Source organism: Lemur catta, unplaced genomic scaffold (genome assembly GCF_020740605.2).
Source record: "Lemur catta isolate mLemCat1 unplaced genomic scaffold, mLemCat1.pri scaffold_43_ctg1, whole genome shotgun sequence".
NCBI classification, from domain to species: Eukaryota; Metazoa; Chordata; class Mammalia; order Primates; family Lemuridae; genus Lemur; species Lemur catta.
The window spans coordinates 1,467,199-1,485,047 of record NW_025423850.1 but is presented as its reverse complement, the minus strand read 5'-3'; the positions used below and the strand labels follow the sequence as shown (position 1 = coordinate 1,485,047).

The 17,849-nt window shown below is 34.5% G+C and overlaps 1 protein-coding gene and 1 long non-coding RNA gene across 2 annotated transcripts in view; both read left to right on the top strand.

Moving 5' to 3' along the window:
• The first annotated feature begins 14 nt into the window (after nucleotides 1-14).
• LOC123629796 lies at nucleotides 15-4,825 on the top strand. Its single transcript, XR_006732259.1, has 3 exons — nucleotides 15-56; nucleotides 2,498-2,591; nucleotides 4,786-4,825. It is a non-coding gene; the product is annotated as an uncharacterized LOC123629796 (long non-coding RNA).
• Nucleotides 4,826-8,159: 3,334 nt separating this feature from the next.
• Nucleotides 8,160-17,849, top strand: part of LOC123629775 (ankyrin repeat domain-containing protein 26-like) — a 46,477-nt gene continuing 36,787 nt past the window's right edge. The window contains exons 1-3 of the mRNA XM_045539167.1: nucleotides 8,160-8,328; nucleotides 16,173-16,206; nucleotides 16,482-16,554. Coding sequence (XP_045395123.1) covers nucleotides 8,198-8,328; nucleotides 16,173-16,206; nucleotides 16,482-16,554 — 238 coding nt within the window. The 5' untranslated portion in view covers nucleotides 8,160-8,197. The remainder of the gene's footprint in view (nucleotides 8,329-16,172; nucleotides 16,207-16,481; nucleotides 16,555-17,849) is intronic.

Here is a 17,849-nt window from a genome sequence, read left to right as displayed (position 1 = left end):
TGTCTGCATTAAAGCCTGGAAAAAATGAAGATGCAGAATCACCTCAGGATTTGGAGGTACTGTCTATTGTTGTTGTTATTTTAAAATATAAGTATCAAATGATGTTAGAACCTAAAAGGAAATGTTTAGACTTTATGTTCTCACCTCTGTTTATGCCTGTAAAGAGTTAGTTTCTTGTATTTTCAGCTCACAATTAACAAATTGGTTATTGCATAGTACAATTCTTCTCACCTGTGGGATTCATTTAAGAAGCTACTATAGTATAGTGCAACAAAATAAAGCTTAGAAAAGGAATCAGTTTGGGTTCTCAACTTAGGTTTTTCTACAACAAAAGAATTATTCCAGGTCAACTTATGATCAAATGAATCATTCTATGTTATATGTGGGTGTGTAAAAGTCCTAATGATACTCAGAGAGAAACTGTTTGAACGATTGTCTTTTCCAACGTGGAACTTAAAAAGATAATATCTGCAACTTGAAGGTGTTCGTATAATTGGGTTGTTAAGTATAGATCTGCAAACAACATTTCCAGACAAGGAAAAGTATGGGAACAGTAAATATGTAGGACTATAGTAACAACAGTTCAGTTTAGTGGTGTTTTAATAAGTAGAATTCATTTTTAAAAATAGAAGCCATTGGATATTTTTGTGGCATCCATGTTTGTACTAGTGTCAGCATAATATAATGACAGTGTACATTGAAGTGACAACTGTGGAAAGATATGGGAAGGGTCTGATGATAGAACAGCTGCTGCACAGTGGTACCAGCACTGAGTGGAAGCCAGAAGACATGTTAGTGTCCTGGTGCTGTCGCTTAGTAGCCATGCAATCTTGAAAAAAATGAATGATTTATCCTATTCAGATATCAGTGACCTTCTTCATAAATGTGGTACTAACATCTATTCCTTAAGTACGCGCAATGAACAAATGTGGTAAGAAACATAAAAACATTTTGTAAACTGGAGAGAGTGTTTATACAAATGAGGGACCAAATGATTACACTGATACTCACTAACTTAATGAATGCTGAAGGTACTTTTTGCAAACCAGAAGGCAGTAGTCCTAAGAAAAGAATGGAAGTTATAGCAAGCATATGGATTCCTAATTTTGGTTATGTTCAGTTTCCCAGCAGACTATTACCAGAGATGTCCTGTGGGAATATAGTGATTTGATGCTTGAGACCTTCCTGATGGGATTTTACATGTTTTGACGTTGATTAAATGTCTGTTATTGAGTACCAACTACATGCTGGGAAGTAAGACACTGAATATACAAGATGAGGGAATATGCTATAGGGGTAGGAAGAGAAAAATAAGTAAACAACAAAGAGCTATAGGTCATTATAAGTTCTGCATATAAGGAAAACAGAGACTGGTTAGAAAATATTGAGGTAGTTTGTAGTTAGGATGGGGATGGAAATGTGAATAGAATTCTGTAGTCAGAGAATATCTTTCTGAGGGTGACATTTACATCGCCGACTTTCACATGACTAGGAATGAGCAAGCTACGTGAAAGTCTAGGAGGAGGACATTCTGGATGGAGAGATGAGTGGATCACATCTCTTCATTTTACCCTTAACATCCTGGAATGACCAGGAAGCAGGAAATGGGACAACCACCATCCTACTCAATTATTATTAAGTATAGAAAAAATGTACAAATAAGTGTCCAGCACCATTTAGATGCTTTATGAATAAATATTCTTATAATTCTCTCTTCATTAAGGTTTGCTATTCTTTTTTGCAGTTTTCTTTTTAATTGGGAAAGAGTTACATATACTTTACTTTGTGTATCTCTAATATTTGTTTGCTTTACCTTGTACATGTGTAACATTTCCTTGGTTTTATTGAAATATGACATAAAGATATGTTTTTTTACTACTCCATCATTTTATTCATCCGTTTATACTATCAGTAAAAACTTTATTAAAAAATATTTAGATATTTGCAAGCCCTTGTTTCCAAAATGATGCAGCTTGTTAAATGTGCTGTTCTTCCTGAACTTGACATACTCTGATGTTTGTTATCATGCTAAGTATCTTATTTTAACACTAAACATTTCGAAGGTTAAAATTATTCTAAATATTTAATTATGTAATTATTATAGTAGGTGTATTGTATGTATGTATATATATTAAATACTCTTCTTATTTTTGGTGGGGATTGTAAAGTACAATCAGGTATTTTGAAGTTACTTCCTTGTTGAAATGTGCATACCCATTAATATTTTGTCTGTGACTATATTGCCTTTTTCCTCCATTCTTGGTTTTCAGAGTCAATAGCCAGAAATAGATAAAAGGTAACCTTGAGCTGGATAACATTTGTGAAGTTCCCTGTACAAATGTTTTGGTTTTTCAATACATACTTCTCTTATTTTTAAGTCTAATTGCCTTTACAATAGGAAATTCAGGTAGTTTTAAGAATATGATTGGAAAATTTTGATGGAATTCATTATTTTTATTTTTTAATTGAAACTTATTATTGATATTAATTTTAACAGAATGTCTCCACGAATCTCCCACAGAAGTATGGTGGTGATTTACGGTGGGCTGCAGTTCACAAACAAGAATACACCATAAATGGACAAGTAGAAGGTAAGAACCATATTTTATTAAAAGAAAATAATTTAACAGACTGTTTATTTAAAAACATGTACACTGATACATTCTAAAATCCAAAGAATATCATCAAGCATCAAGAAGCAGGCATATGTAATGGAGGGTGGTCAAATAAAATAATTCTTCAGAAAAAGGAAGAGCAGAGTGTTTGAAATGTGGGAAGCATATAAAGTGAGCTTCCAATACCAGAGTGTGTCAGAGAAGTATAGCAAACATTTCTCACTCTTCTTATCTCCCTCACTGTTGGGAAGGCACTAAGGATTGAGGCACCTAAGCCTGCAGCACTATCTTTTCTATACCATAGAGGAATAGAAGCATATGTGGTCAGCTGTACACATGCATAATTTAATGTGGTTTGAAATGTTCTTACTTCATAGGGTAGAATTAGTACTGCTCAAGATAAAAACTTTGGAGAGAAGAAGAGAATAGGGTCAGTTATTGAGAGATGAGGGAAGATAGAGGCTGATAAGCAGCCCATTAGAAACATTATGACTTGTAATACAATTTCATTTGTGGGGACATGATAGGGAGGAACATGAGGCTAGATTCCAAAAGGGTCAGTTCAGGTAGAGGAATGTGGAAGTACACTCAGTGTAGACCAGAGCGTCTCAAACTTTCATCAATCAGCTGTGTTAAAAATGCACATTCTGAGTCAGCAGCTCTGGGATTCTGCATTTCTAGTAACTTCTCAGCTGATGCTCCTGCTGGTGGGCCTTGGGTATAGACTTCTTTTTAGAGAAATCTGGAAGAAGAGCCATTGGATAACAGTTTAAGACGTTACAGGATCAGGGGAAAACATTATTTTGTTATCATTTCTGAGCATGTTTGTAGCCAGAGGGGAAGGAGCCAAGTGATGAGGAAGGAGAAATTAGAGATGTGAGGTACTACTGCTAAATGAAGAGGAAAGATGTGGTGGGAATAATAAATCAAAGATGTTGAAGGAGGAGAATAAGGGGCACAGATCTCTACATGACTGCTGTAAAGGAAGAAAGATTGTGAGGGGTGAAGGAGGGAGGAATGAAAGAAGTTAGGAAGGTGATTTTGGAGTTGATGAGGAAACTTGGGAGCACTTCAGATGACTTCATTATATTTACACTCAAACAGAAGCTTAGATTCTTGCTACTTTAAAGGTTAGTAGAAGCAGGAGGGAGTGCTAGAATTGGGGTGAACAATAGTAATTTATTTTTCCTCCCCATAGCTGTCAGACAGCAAATATACATGTTGCATTAATATTAGTTAATCAAATGAGATTAATTTGAATATAGAAGCATCAGCCGCTTTTTTAAGATAGCTAAATTTTTGGTAAGGTAATTGTTTCATAAAAGTCTTTTAAAGACTACTTGGTAACCCAACTAATTTTAAAAAGAAAAAAAATTACAGAGTTCATCCTTGAATACTAAAATTGTTATTTCAATATAGAAAATTTATTATACATTGTTTCTTAGATGTGGTGTTAAGGCTTTTTGTATGTGTGTGTATCAAGAAAGTTTAAGATGACTAACCCAGAGGATACAAGAAATGTAGGCATACCAATAGCCCATATAACTAATGAAAAAGGTGAATATTTTCATTAACTAGCATTCTACAAATGAATCCAAGCTGATCAGTTCAGAATAGTTTTTCCGATGAAAGATGAATTATGCTCTCAACTGCATTGCAGCTGAGTACTTCTAAATCGTGGGACAAATTGAAGAACATGATAACTAATTATAGTATAATGGTACAAATAATTCTGCTGGGTTGTGTTACAGATATGCTGTAGCATTCTCCCATCAGTTTTGATGGTTACCCTCTCAGGGTCATGACTTTCTCCGCTGATTAATGATCCCTTTTCCCCTCATCAATCAGCATGTTCACACAGATCTATGGCCACTTTCCTCTTCAGTTAACAGACATAGCTAATAGTTAATAGAATTTGTGAGTGAATCTTTGAGATGTTGTATGCCTTGGACCAGGTGTCTCCCCAAGTGGTTTCTTGAAGCTTGGGTTTTTTTTCTTTTTTTAATTAGAAATATTTCTTAAAGAAGTAAGTATTTCATCATAGATTTAGCTTCATTTAAACTCTAAATTTATACAATGAAAATTTTATTTTCTATCTATTTCTATAAAGACTGTCTTTTACCTCACTCTTCTAACTAATCCAATTTAATTCAATGTATGGATTTTTTAGCAGAAGAAGACCTAGAAGTGACATCAGAGAATGAGCAAGAGAGTCATGAAGGAAGTGAAAATAACCAGCCACCGGTATGTAAAGATTTAAATTTAAATTTCTGGTTTAACATAATTTTCTTCATTTTAATAACATCATTTTGCACTAACCTGTTAGAGTAAATAATCATTTACTATTTTATAATTTTATTTATTTATATTTTTATTTTTCCAATTTATTTATTTATTTTCATTTTTCAAAAAAATTTCAGAATATTATAGGTCTACAAACATTTTGGTTATGTGTAATGCCTTTGCATTGCCCAAGCCAGAGCTACAAGTGTGCCCATCCCCCATACAGTGTGCTATGCGCTCATTAGTTATGAGTTTACCTACCCCCATTTAAAGTAGTTATGCAACTGAAAATATTCTTACAATCTCTAGTAACTTATAGCTGATGTTTACCTTGGAGTTGAGGCATATGTTTTTCCAAATTTTGTTTACTCTTCCATTTTTACAACTTCCTTACATGATAAAGAGGGTGACATCAAATATTGAATTATAAGCAATAGAAATTATGAGTAATTTAAGAGTGATGACCACTGAGTTGTATTCATGTCAAAGGAGTAACCATTGCCAGTGGTTCAGAATTTTCAGTTTTATGTTATCAATCATTAATGGCACGGTTAAAGATTTCTTCTGCCTTGTGGTCTCTAATTGACTTCATCATCTATGTCCAGGGTGAGAATAGGGTCATAAAGTCATCTGTACTGTCTGTTAAGGGACTCATATCTTTAAGAAGGGGTCCTTTGGTGTTAGGGTACAAACAACTTTCTAACTTGTTTTAATGTGGGAAATCATGAAATGTTATTATATTTTTAAATTCACTGTCATTAGGAGACTTTAGACTGTTAGTGGCCTCTGAATGGAGGTTTTTTCCAAGTTCTTGGTGTTAATCAGGAAAAGAATTTTAGGATGGACCATGAAAGTCAAGCAGGAAGCTTTATATTGAATGATTGAAAGCAACAGTGCATTCTCTCAAGAGTAAGGGAGTGGGCAGGCTTTGAAAAGAGCATCTGCATCAGGAGGAAGAGGTTTTTGGTGTTCTGAAGTCTTATTAATCGAGGGGAGGAGTATTTATGAGTAAGGGGCTGACTTTTGCTATGAATTTGAGTAGTAATTCCTAAAATTGGGTTTGCTCTCATTTTAATACTGTATATGGCTGTCTTTGAGCCATCATGGTGATTTCAAGGGTGGAGCAATTGTAAAACTCCAGTAATAATTGGCCTAAGTTCATGTAAAATGACAGAAATCATAATGACAAGCCAGCTGAAGCTGGTTCTTGCCTATGGTTAACAGCCCCTCTAGTCAGCTCCTGTCTAAGGGTTATTTACTGTAACATCTGCTCCCACTTTGCAAGTCCCCACATGTGATCTCAGCCCTGTCTCTGAAACTTCTCTTCTAACAAGACTATATTAGAACTAGTCTTAAGCAGATTGTCCATCTAGATTCGTGACATTATCATCTTATGGTATATCATTTGAATTAACATTTAAGAAATTCCTTTTCTTTCTAATTGGTGTGTTGATTTTGGATCCTAATAATTAAAAGTGTGACACTCCCCAGTTAGCAATCTTTAGAAAAAGTACTTAAGTGCTACCCTTTCTACTTTCTCTTCATCAATTGCCTGATCCATTCTGATTTTCTACTTATAAAAGTTCATGGGTAAGATGGAGTTATCTAAAGATATAATTGTATATAGAAATAGATTTTATCTGTTATGTAAATGATAGGAGTTCAGAATATTTTTTTCATAATCATTATTCCTTAATCAACCTGTTTCTCCATCTCCAGTCTTCCAAGTGGCCTAAGGACTGGGAAGCTAATTCATTCATATGCCATATCATCTCAACAAGAATAAATGTAAAATAAGTTAATAAAAGTATGTAGTAAGGTCTAGGATTTTTTCACCCCCTAGTGACTTAAAGATGAATTGCATTGATTTGAACAATAAGATGAAAATACAGTGGGAAGGAAGCAGTGACTGAGAAGAGATAAATATGTGACTAACCTTGAGATTTGCAACAAATATGCCCAGCCAAGTGAATCTGTTTAATGTGCTTTTATGTGTGCAAGATTCATCTATTTGATTCAAACTGTTGGAACTTAAAATTCCATCATAACCACTTTAAATATTATTGACCAGAAACATATATAGTTCCACATAGCTTTTAAAATCGCCACTCTCAAATGTTTGTGAAATCAGAATTTACATTATGTTGCAAATATGGTATAAGATTTGACAAGTATGATTTGATCATATGAGTAGAAAAATCCCCAGCCAAAAATACAGTATTTGACTCCAAAATGGAAAGGTGAGTTCTGTACGTTGAGTTTTAAAGCTACACAAAAATCTAGAGATACTCTTTTTTAAATGTCGATGTAGATGAGGCCTGCCCCCCAATTAAGGCATTTAGTTATTTTGCCAAAGTCAGACAGTTAATTTATCTGACTAGTTTTTGACTAGTTTAATCTCGTAATTTACCTGATTCAGCATGATGCAATTCCACTATCTCTTTTTCTTTTTTTGTCAGAAATTGCTAGGTAATGCCACTTTAGGAGCTTTGAATGAATCATTTAATCTTTCTCGGTTTTACTCCAGTTATCAGTAGGTGAAGGAGCTAAAATAGATAATTACTTTATACTGTACATCCTCCAACTGTAAAATTGTATGGCTACTGAATGTGAAATTTGGGAAGCATCTCATTTTTCAGGACTCCACACCAGCAACTGAGCACTTGCACTCTGCTCCTTGTGTGGTGACAAACTTGGTTCATATACATTTGTGTGTATCTTCGTCTTTTGATATTTCTCTATCCAAATGAAAAAAGAATGATAAACGGCAGCGTCAAAAGATTAACTTGGTGCAGAAAAGGGAAAGCTTTCTCTCTGTTCCTGAAGCCTTACAATATTGCATCCTCTAAATCTGGCCATTTAACGTAAAATCCAGGTGATAAGACAGAAGAAGACGTGATTTATGTCTTTGTCTTTTTCTTTCTGTCTCTGCCAGTCAAATGGGGGTGGAAATTCCTATTATCCAGAGAAGAGTGGATGTGAATAACAGCAAAAAATTAAGAAGGGCCCTTTTAGAAATTTGGGAAAATTCTGTTTCATTCACTCAAACAGAAATGAAGTAGACTTTATAAAAATTTCAATAATACCATAATAATTATAATTATATGGTAATTATGTACAATAATATTCAAGTAAGCACAAAATATTTAATGATTAAAAATATGACAGTTAAGGTGAGTCAAGGGATAAAATCAATGAAAAGAGAAAAAGTTATTTTTATTGATAAGGTAATAACAATTATTCGTACTATCAAGCTTTCATTAAAGGTTGAAGAAAAGGAGAAGCACAAAAGCAATAAAATGGCAGCATCAGAAAACCTATGTGATGGTGCTGGTGATGACAGTGACGATGACGCATTACTTCAAGAAAGAAAGAGTAGAAAAACTGACAGTTGGCAATTTCCTAGGATGGAGAATGAAGTGTGTGATAGGTAAGCCTGTAGCAATATTTAACAGTAGATAATTTTATTGTGCTATACAATTAATTCTAATTGGACTAATATTCATGATTAACAAATTTTATGCTTTCTGTAGGTATATTCAGCCTTGCTCGGTGATCAGAAAAATGTGCATTAATGATGTAACATATTTTCCAATGATACTGGCATTTTATTAAAAGATTAGCAGTGTTGGCAAATGTGAGGAAAATGCATTTTGATACACTGTTGGTAAATAAAATTGACAAATCCTTTTTGAAGTGTAATTTAGTACCATGTATCAACACTTCAAATATGTCACTCCTTTGGCCTACCAGGAACTTAGGATCTGGGACTAGATGCTGCAGGAAAACATGACTTGTAGAAACACATGTAAACACATACGAGTTAAGGACATTTATTCTATATTGTATATAACATACAAGAAGCCAATATATTCATAAAATAGATAGCCTATGTATGTCAAAGATCTATAATATATGTGTGTTCAGAATATTTATACAAGTGTGTTACGTGCATACATGTATATGCATGTTAAAGATAGTTACTGTAACATCATCATCTCAAAAACTTCGAGGTAGTCTACATACCAATCAAGAAGGAAATAGTTACATTGTCATGTCCATATAATAATGTCATATGCAACCATTTAAACAACAAAGTTAGATCTGTAGTGTACTGATTACTTCACAATTGATGGATATTTAAAGCATATAGTTTGATGACACATCTTAAGCAAATTATGTTAGAATTCTTGTAATATCTGCTGAGGTTCAAAAGGATGCTGCATGCTACACTGCAGCTCTACCTTGTTCCCAACAGAATTGCTAATTATTGATTTGTTGGGGTTTTGTTCTCAATGCATGAGTGCTCACCTGCTGGATCCTCACATTAATCCAGATATTGCCAAGGGATTGCATATCCATATCCCATATATACATTTTCATATTTTGGGTAAAACTTACTAAAATACATCAAAGGATCTTTAATCTACTAACCAGGTATTGGCCACCTCATTCTGTAGAAAGCCAGATAGTAAATGATTTAGGCTTTGTGAACCACAGGGCCTCTGTTCATTGTAGTCCACAAACTGTGATAGACAGTAAATAAATAGACATGGTGGTGTCCCAATTAAACTTTACTTATGAAAACAGGCAGCGGGCTTGACTTGGCCCCAAGACACTAATTTGCTGACCCCCGTGCCAACACCAAGGTGCTGCTAATGTGGTGAATCTTCTTTGTAAAGATAGCCTGAATTCATGGCATTAACCTTCCTTTTAAATATACGTCAGTATGCATCATACCGTATTTTCTACAGTGACTTTATATGTTACAAACATTCAGTTTAAAAATGAGATTATTTTGTGCATTTACCCCTTTTATTCCTGTCCTTGAATCAGTATTTTAGTATGAGTGATTGCTTTCTATATTTGATGAGTATAAAATATCCTGCAATTGGATGATGTTTCTAAAGGCAAAAATACTACTTTTGAATGTTTTGGTGTTTCTATGGTCTTTTTTATAAGTATGGGCAAAAGTATAAGCAAAAATCAGCTTATATGATCTAGAAATGTTCATAGGATCTTGTAATTCTATAATTTTTGTGAATTTATTCTTTAATACCTTGGTCTGGCGTTTTTTAAAATGCCATATGTATACAATTTGGAAACATTTAAAGTGTGAAAATATACTATATAATTATTTTATAGTGATTGAAATATATAGCTAAACAAGAAGAACATTAGAGTGTCCATGATCATGCCACTTAGGTATGATGGCCTTGAAAAAACTGCCTAGTGTCTGCACATGGACTTGAATTTCTTTGCCATTCACTCTTGAACTCATTCCAGCAATTTTCACTCCCACCTCTAGTGCAAAATTGGTTTTCTCAAAGTTCCCACTGATTTTCACTTTAATAAATCTAGATATAATTTCTGAGACCTCATTTTACTCACTCTGTCAGCAATCTTTTCTCCAGTGAAAAACTCTCTCCTCCATAATCCCTTTTACCCTTGACTTTCAGTATATCACTCACTCACCTGGTTTTTCCTCCTTCTTTTCTAGTTCATCCATCTTAGTCTGTTTTGTGTGTTCATCCTCACACCCCACCTTTCGCACATTGAAGTGTCCCAGGGCTCAGTCCTCAGGCTTCTTTCTCATGACTTTTACTACCTTGTGTGTGCTAATGATTTTCTTAATTCCAGACCTATAGACAAAACTGCCTACTTGACCTCCCTCTTTGGTTAGCTATTAGGTATCACAGCTTACGAGGTCCAAAATTGAGCTATTGAGGTTCTTTCTTATACCTCACCCTCATCATGGAGTCTTTCCTACTGGAGTTAATGGGAACCCTTTCAGTTACTCTGGCAAAAACCTTGGTGTAATCCTTGACATCTCTCTCTCTCTCATTCTCTCTTTTTTTCTCCCTCTCTGTCTCTGACATCTCATACCAAATCTGTCAGCAAATCTTGTCAGGTCTTCCTTCAAAATAGATGCAGAAACCATTCACAGATTGGTGAAGCCACCACCAATGTCTAAGCCACCACCATCTGCTGTCTAGATGAGTGTAACGCACTCCTAAATGGTCTTTTTTTTCTAGTCCTCTTTCCATCAATGCTTAACCCAGTGCTCATATTAAAACAAGTCAGAGGATGTCATTGCTCTGCTCAGAACATCCCAATTGCCTCCCATTTCAGTCAGAGTATATGTCACCATTCTTCTTAATACCTAAAAGGAAGCACGTGATCTGATCTTTAGTCCCTCTGCCTTAATTTTCCATTTTTTTAAATCCCTTTAGCTCTGCTACTGCCTCATTGAACTTCTCACTATTCCTTAAACTCTACAGGCACACCTCTGTACTTGGCAGTTCTGTCTATTTTAAATGGTTTTCCTCAGAAATCTTTCTGGCCTCCTTTTGTCTATTTCTTCAGTTCTTTCCTTAACAACTGTTTTCTCAGCAAGGCTTTTTCTAGACATGCTAACATTTCCACCATGCCTCTTCTCCGACACATAAACATTTCATTATCCTGCTTTACCTTTTCTCCTCTAACATATGATGCAGTTTGCCCAGCTTTTCTGTTTACTGTCATTGTGTGTTTCCTTCACTCTCATGATAGGACTTTTGCGTGTTCACTGCCATACCCCTGTGTCTGGAAAACAGCCTAGCATGTAATGTCATAAGGACCTACTCCATACACTTGTATTAACTGAGTGTATGGAGTTTACCCTGTGGGTATTGTTTTAATCATTAGACTAAATCTCATTTAAAAGTGTGACATGGGTTCATTGTGACAACTTTACCTAGCGGTTATGCATTTTTGAATTCTTACGTACACTTTAATAAGCTATATTCTGTATATTTATTTGTTTTCATTTAGGGAGAAAAGCCCAATAATGTGTTTACTCAGTATTTACTCTTTTACTGTAATGATGATTGTTTTACATATGGTAAGACAGATCAAAGGAATTGCAAACTTCATTTGTGTTTATTAAGAAAAGTAAAATATAAGTGAGGTAATTTTAATGGACTTAACAATTCTTTCCAAAGAATGGTGAGCCTTCAATATCTGAAATAAGAAGATGAAGTTGGAATTTATTGCTTTCTCTAGTAAGAGAGCTATGCTGGTGAGGCAGTTTCTTCCGACAGAGCAGTTGCTGATCTTACACAGGGTTTTGGGAAGAGTGGCATTGAAGGACTGGCAGCCTTTCAGAGGAATACGTGGGTTGACATCATCTGTACTAGCACGGTTATTTGAGTGACACAGTGGTTGAGTGCTGGGCACTCCCAGGCATGTTTATTGGAATGAGTTTGTGTCTGACTGGCTGTCTCTCAGAAGCAAGTGGCTGATACTGATTGGTGAATGAGGCCAGTGGTCACTGATAGATTGACTAGATTTAAAACTACTTGGGGGTGGCTATTTGTTACCATGGCTACAGATCAGTCATTTTCTAAGTGTGAGGACCAGACATTTTGTGTTGAAATCAGCCTTCTATCAACTATGTTCAAAATGAAAACTATTTGTTATTCTAGAATCGTAAACTTATTTTGCAGTTTGAGTCAAGAGCAGTTGTTTGATAATTGCTCTCAGGAAGATTTCTCCCCAACCCCCTTTTCTTTCTGGCCTGCTTAGTCTTAAACAGAACAGTTATCTACATGATTCATTTTATAGCTGTTACTTTTGTTTTTGTTTTTGATATATTTAAAGGCTCATGCTCAACTCCTAACATAATCTCCTGTGGGAAATTTTGGTTTCTTTGTAAATTCATATACGTATATGATAGTGATTTTCTTACACATGTGTTTATTCCACAAAAAAGTAAATACACTTTTCTGTTGGTATATCTTACTATTTACATTAGAATTAGCTAGGCTAAAAGTATATAAAAGTCAAAAAATTATTTTATTTTCAAACAAAATTATAATTCATCACAATATTACCATTTATAAATCCTATATAGAATGATATATAGGTATTCTAAAAGTAAGGATTTCCCCTAAGATATTTGCCGATTTCTTACATTCATGTTATGTGTGCTTCATGCTATTTTATAACTTTTGAAGTGAAACATTGTCATATTTAAACAGAAAACCAAAAATATAGCACAAATCTAATTATTGCTCCTATGCCTAAGAATCATTTCTTGTAGGCAGTGAGCTCCCAGCTTTCAGTGTAGGATTCAAGGTCAGCGTAGCGTTCACCTCTCAGCATTTGCTTCTGTGTATTTTACACTTTTCCTTTCAAGTTCCTAAGAAACACCTAGACACCCTGTGCCTCATCTTGGTACTCACATTCTTTCCTTAAGTTGGTTGGGTTTCTCCTACTTTTTGCCTGGTGAGCTTCTTTTATGTATTTTGTCTGTTCTGTGAAGCCTTCCCTGGGCTCATGTAGAACTTTTCAAAAAGATTCAGTCTTGTGTATCACATTGTATCATAATTGCATTTGACCTTTTTTTTTGAAGCAAGGAATATGTATTTCTTTGCATATTGTTGGTGCTTCATAATATTTTTTTAAATTAATAAGTGAATTGAAATGGAGAAGATGTAGAAGTTTATAAAAAATTCCCTTTTATATATTGTCAATAGAATTATTAGAAAACATTATCTCTTTTATGTGTTTGTTTTAAAGTACTGGTCCTGCATTGCATATAAGGGAAGTAAAGAAAAATGAAAATGAAAAACAGACCTCAAACGAATCTGTGATGAGCAGTGTATGCGCAGGCCAGTTTAGTACCTGGAGGTGTGAATGATGACAGCGCCTGAAGTGAAATAGAATGAAGGAACATAAAATCTATAAGTCCTTTATGTCCTTGTAAAAGAATGTCAGCAGTGATTACTTTTACTGGAAATATAATAGTGTTGCCTGCCAAAACTAGAGAATGCTCAACTGTATCCATGCTGTGAAATGATTGATTAAGATGAGGACAAGTGAACTTGGACAAGGAGTAGAGCAGTAGTTTCTTTTTTTTTTTTTTTGTATTTTAAGCTAAGTATTATTATTTTTCATTTCAAAATATTAAGAGAGTACAAATGTTTTCGTTACATGGGTGGGTTTTGTAAAACTTGAGTCAGGGCTGTGAGTGTGCCTGTATCCTCTGAGCAGTGTTCAGTATACCCTTCAGGGCGGTCTGTGCCCCTTTCCCTATTTCCCCCTGTTTGATTTCCAATGACTTTTAGTTCCCTGTGTGTCTGTGTGTGCCCCTTAGTTAGTTGTAATTTATTATAGAGTGGATGGAACTAGAGACCATTGTCCTAAGTGAAGTAGCTCAAGAAAGGAGCAGTTTCAATAAATGGTTACCATGGAACCCTGACTGTAGTGGACAGCATGGACAGCTCTTGAGTGACATTTTCCTGGGAAAGGCAATGGAGAAATGGGTAATAACTGAAGAAGAATGTGGGATTCAAGGGAGTTTTATTTCTTTATTTTAAATTAGAAGCTTTTAGAGAATATATTTGTATGCTGTTGGGAATGACCAAGTAGAGAAGGAAATTTAATTTTGTTTACATGTCTGAGCACTAGAAACCTTCATACATTACGTTTTAAGCATTTGTAGTAAACTAATTGTCCTTAGAAGTTCTATTCATGTATGATTTTATAGTAGGATGTTATTTCTTCAGAACTGGTTCAGAAATGAAATTTTCTAATTGAATTAAAGATGCCAATGATGACTTAAAAATTAAACTGTAATAGATAGGATTTTTAAAAAGTGTAGTAAAAACACACAGACACTTAAGGCATATTTATTACAGTTTAAACATTCCTTTTTGACCATGTATATATTACAGTACCTTTGCCAGTAGCATAATAAATACCTATGATTTGGTAAGGTGCTCTAAAGTATCAGGTATATGTGTCAACTTTATAATTATTTAGATTGTGGGGAGGGCTTTCTTCATGTACAATAAAAAAGCAAACTATTATGATCTACCACAGATTATTACTTCTGGATTATAAAGTTCTTTTTTTTTTTTTTTTTTTTTGAGACAGAGTGTCACTTTGTTGCCCTGGCTAGAGTGAGTGCCGTGGCGTCAGCCTAGCTCACAGCAACCTCAAACTCCCGGGCTCAAGCAATCCTACTGCCTCAGCCTCCCGAGTAGCTGGGACTACAGGCATGCGCCACCATGCCCGGCTAATTTTTTCTATATATATTTTAGTTGGCCAGCTAATTTGTTTCTATTTTTAGTAGAGACGGGGTCTCACTCTTGGTCAGAGCTGGTCTCGAACTCCTGACCTCGAGCGATCCACCCGCCTCGGCCTCCCAGAGTGCTAGGATTACAGGCGTGAGCCACCGCGCCCGGCCTTGGATTATAAAGTTCTAAAGTATAAAATAAAGTTTCATTGTACCAACAATGTCATTCACATGTATTACATGCTGAATAAGTATTTGTTGAATGCATGAATGAACAGTTGAATAGATAAATGAATGCTTGCTGATGACGTTCTGTAGAAAAAATAAATGTTTAGTTTATTAAAATATGTTTCCAAAATTGGTTGAGTATAAAACCTTTTAAGAAAACATTTGTAAGGTTTAGAAGTTATTATGTATGATTTTGGAAAGAAATGGAATGATAATATTGTTTCCTCTGCTATCATCTCACTTAAAACACTTAAAAATAAATGTTACTTTCACATCACATGGGGAAACCCATGCTTTGGAGTCAGAAACCTGGGTTTGAATGCTGGGTCTGCTACGGACAAGCTTTATGGGCTTGAGCAAGTTCTGTGGCCTTTCTGTGCTTAGCTTCTTCCTTTATAAAATACCTAATGTGTCACCTACCTCACAGGATTATGGTGAGGACAAAAATGAGTTTACCACATGCACAGTGCTTAAAATAATGCATAGTATCTGCATAATAAGTTCGGAATGAGCTAGCTAATACCATCATGAGAAAAACGTTTCCCTCATATAAGGACATAAGTATGATTTCCCAAATAGGTTTCAGTGCCAGTAAAAGCTTGTTTTTAGTGAAAAGGAGAATAATCACAATAAAAATACCCTGATAGATTTCTTTCTATCAAATAATGTAGCTAAGATGTGTTTCCTTTTGTTTTGAATGTCAGAAAGCTTGATCTAAATTTAATTCTTTGTTATGATATTATTAATATATTTTCTGTATCTCTTCATATTACTTTCTATCATTTAAACTTCCTTGTAAAAATTATTATATTTTATATTGCCTGTAAATATAATTACCTGTAACATTTTGAAGAGGAGAAATAAATTTACATATGAATTTTATCATATAAAAATTAGACATTTATATATACAAAAGTTTTAGCTATTCTTTGTATTTCATATATTTATTGTTTCTCTGAAAGAAATTGTTTGTATTTTTCCAGGCCTGCAAAGAAAACACCTAATGAAAAGAACAAGGTATTTAAAAATAAATTATCAAAAATATTGTTAGAATATGTATTATACAACATAAAATAAGAAAATAGTGGACATTTTGTTGTAAAGTCATTTGCTTTGAAAAAGTGGTAAGAAGCAGTAGGCATCGATAAAGGTATCCTTCGAACAAAAATCCCTTTCTTTTAGAAGAACCTATGATTTTATTCATATAAAAGTTGGATAACTAGCACTTCTGTACATTTTTTTATGCTATGAGTATTTGGAGACATATTGAAGCAGTGTTATTTATTTTGTAGGTGAAAGAACAAATACAGTCTATGAGTGACCATGATGACTTAACTTGGTCATCTGCAACAGCCCCAGAGGATTGTGAGTTGCCTTCCTCTTACTATCAGCATTTTATCTTGCTTGTTGAACAGCTTGGAATGTATTGTAAAGGTAGAACCATTGTATAAATGTAAGACCTTCTTACGTATCCTAAGTAACATATATGTACCCATTGCTTAGCACGGCACCATACAGCACTGATGTGCTATAGTCACGAGTTCATCCCAGAAATATACTTTATGTTAATGTACAATTAGAACTAATGTATATTGTGCACTGTCAGCTGAAGAGTTATGATAATTCCACTGTGTTTTTCTCTGTGTGAATGGCATGCCCAGTCTTTTTGTTGACTCTGCTTCTCCTCCTACCTATAGCCAAGGGCAGGTTGCCATTAACTCCCACCTAGAATATTGGAATACACTTAAAACTGTTTTCCCTTCTACCCTAGCTGCCCAAACTGTGGTCTACTCTTCAACCATAATTATATATTTTGAAAACTCCAGATCTCATCATGGTCCTCCCTTGCTTAAAACGCAGCTATCACCTTTCATTGCTATAAGGTTAAAGATCTCAATTCTCCAGCATTATACTGCATAATTTTCTACCCTTCTTTCTCTCTGTGTTCCAGCCACCATCTTAGATGCTTGTCGCTCTAATCAATGGCTTTCATGAAGCATAATTAATATATGATAAAGACATAGATAAAAAATACATTTTGATAATTTTGGACACATATGGAGACATTAAACCATCACCACTGTCAAGATAGTTAACATCCATCACTCACAAAAGTCTCCTCATGCCCCTTTATATTCCTTTATTAAGAAACTACTCAATTGTTTTCCAAAGTATTTGTACAGTTTTTCATTGCCATCAGCAGTATCTGACAGTTCCGGTTGCGCTGTATTGCCACAAACACCATGTTGTGCCATTTTTTAGAATTTTTAAATTTTAGGCATTCTGGTGGGTGTGTATTGTGCATATCATAATGGTTTCAATATACATTATCCTAATAACTAATAACCTTGAGCATCTTCCCATATGCTTACTTGCCATCTGTATGACTTCTTTGTGAACTATCTTTTTGGAGGTTTTTAAAAATATATTTTGGATACTTTTACTTTATTAACAATGTTTTTGTTTTTTTTTTTCTGCAAGGACTTTGTCCCAGTTTGTGGTTTAACTTTTCTTTCTGTTGGTAGTATCTTATAAAGAGAAGAAGTTTATAGTTTTAATGAAGTCCAATTTATCTATTTGTTCAATTATGGATTTTGATTTTCATAGCATGTCTAAAATGTCTTTGCCCAGCATAAGATCACAAAGACTTTCTACTGTGC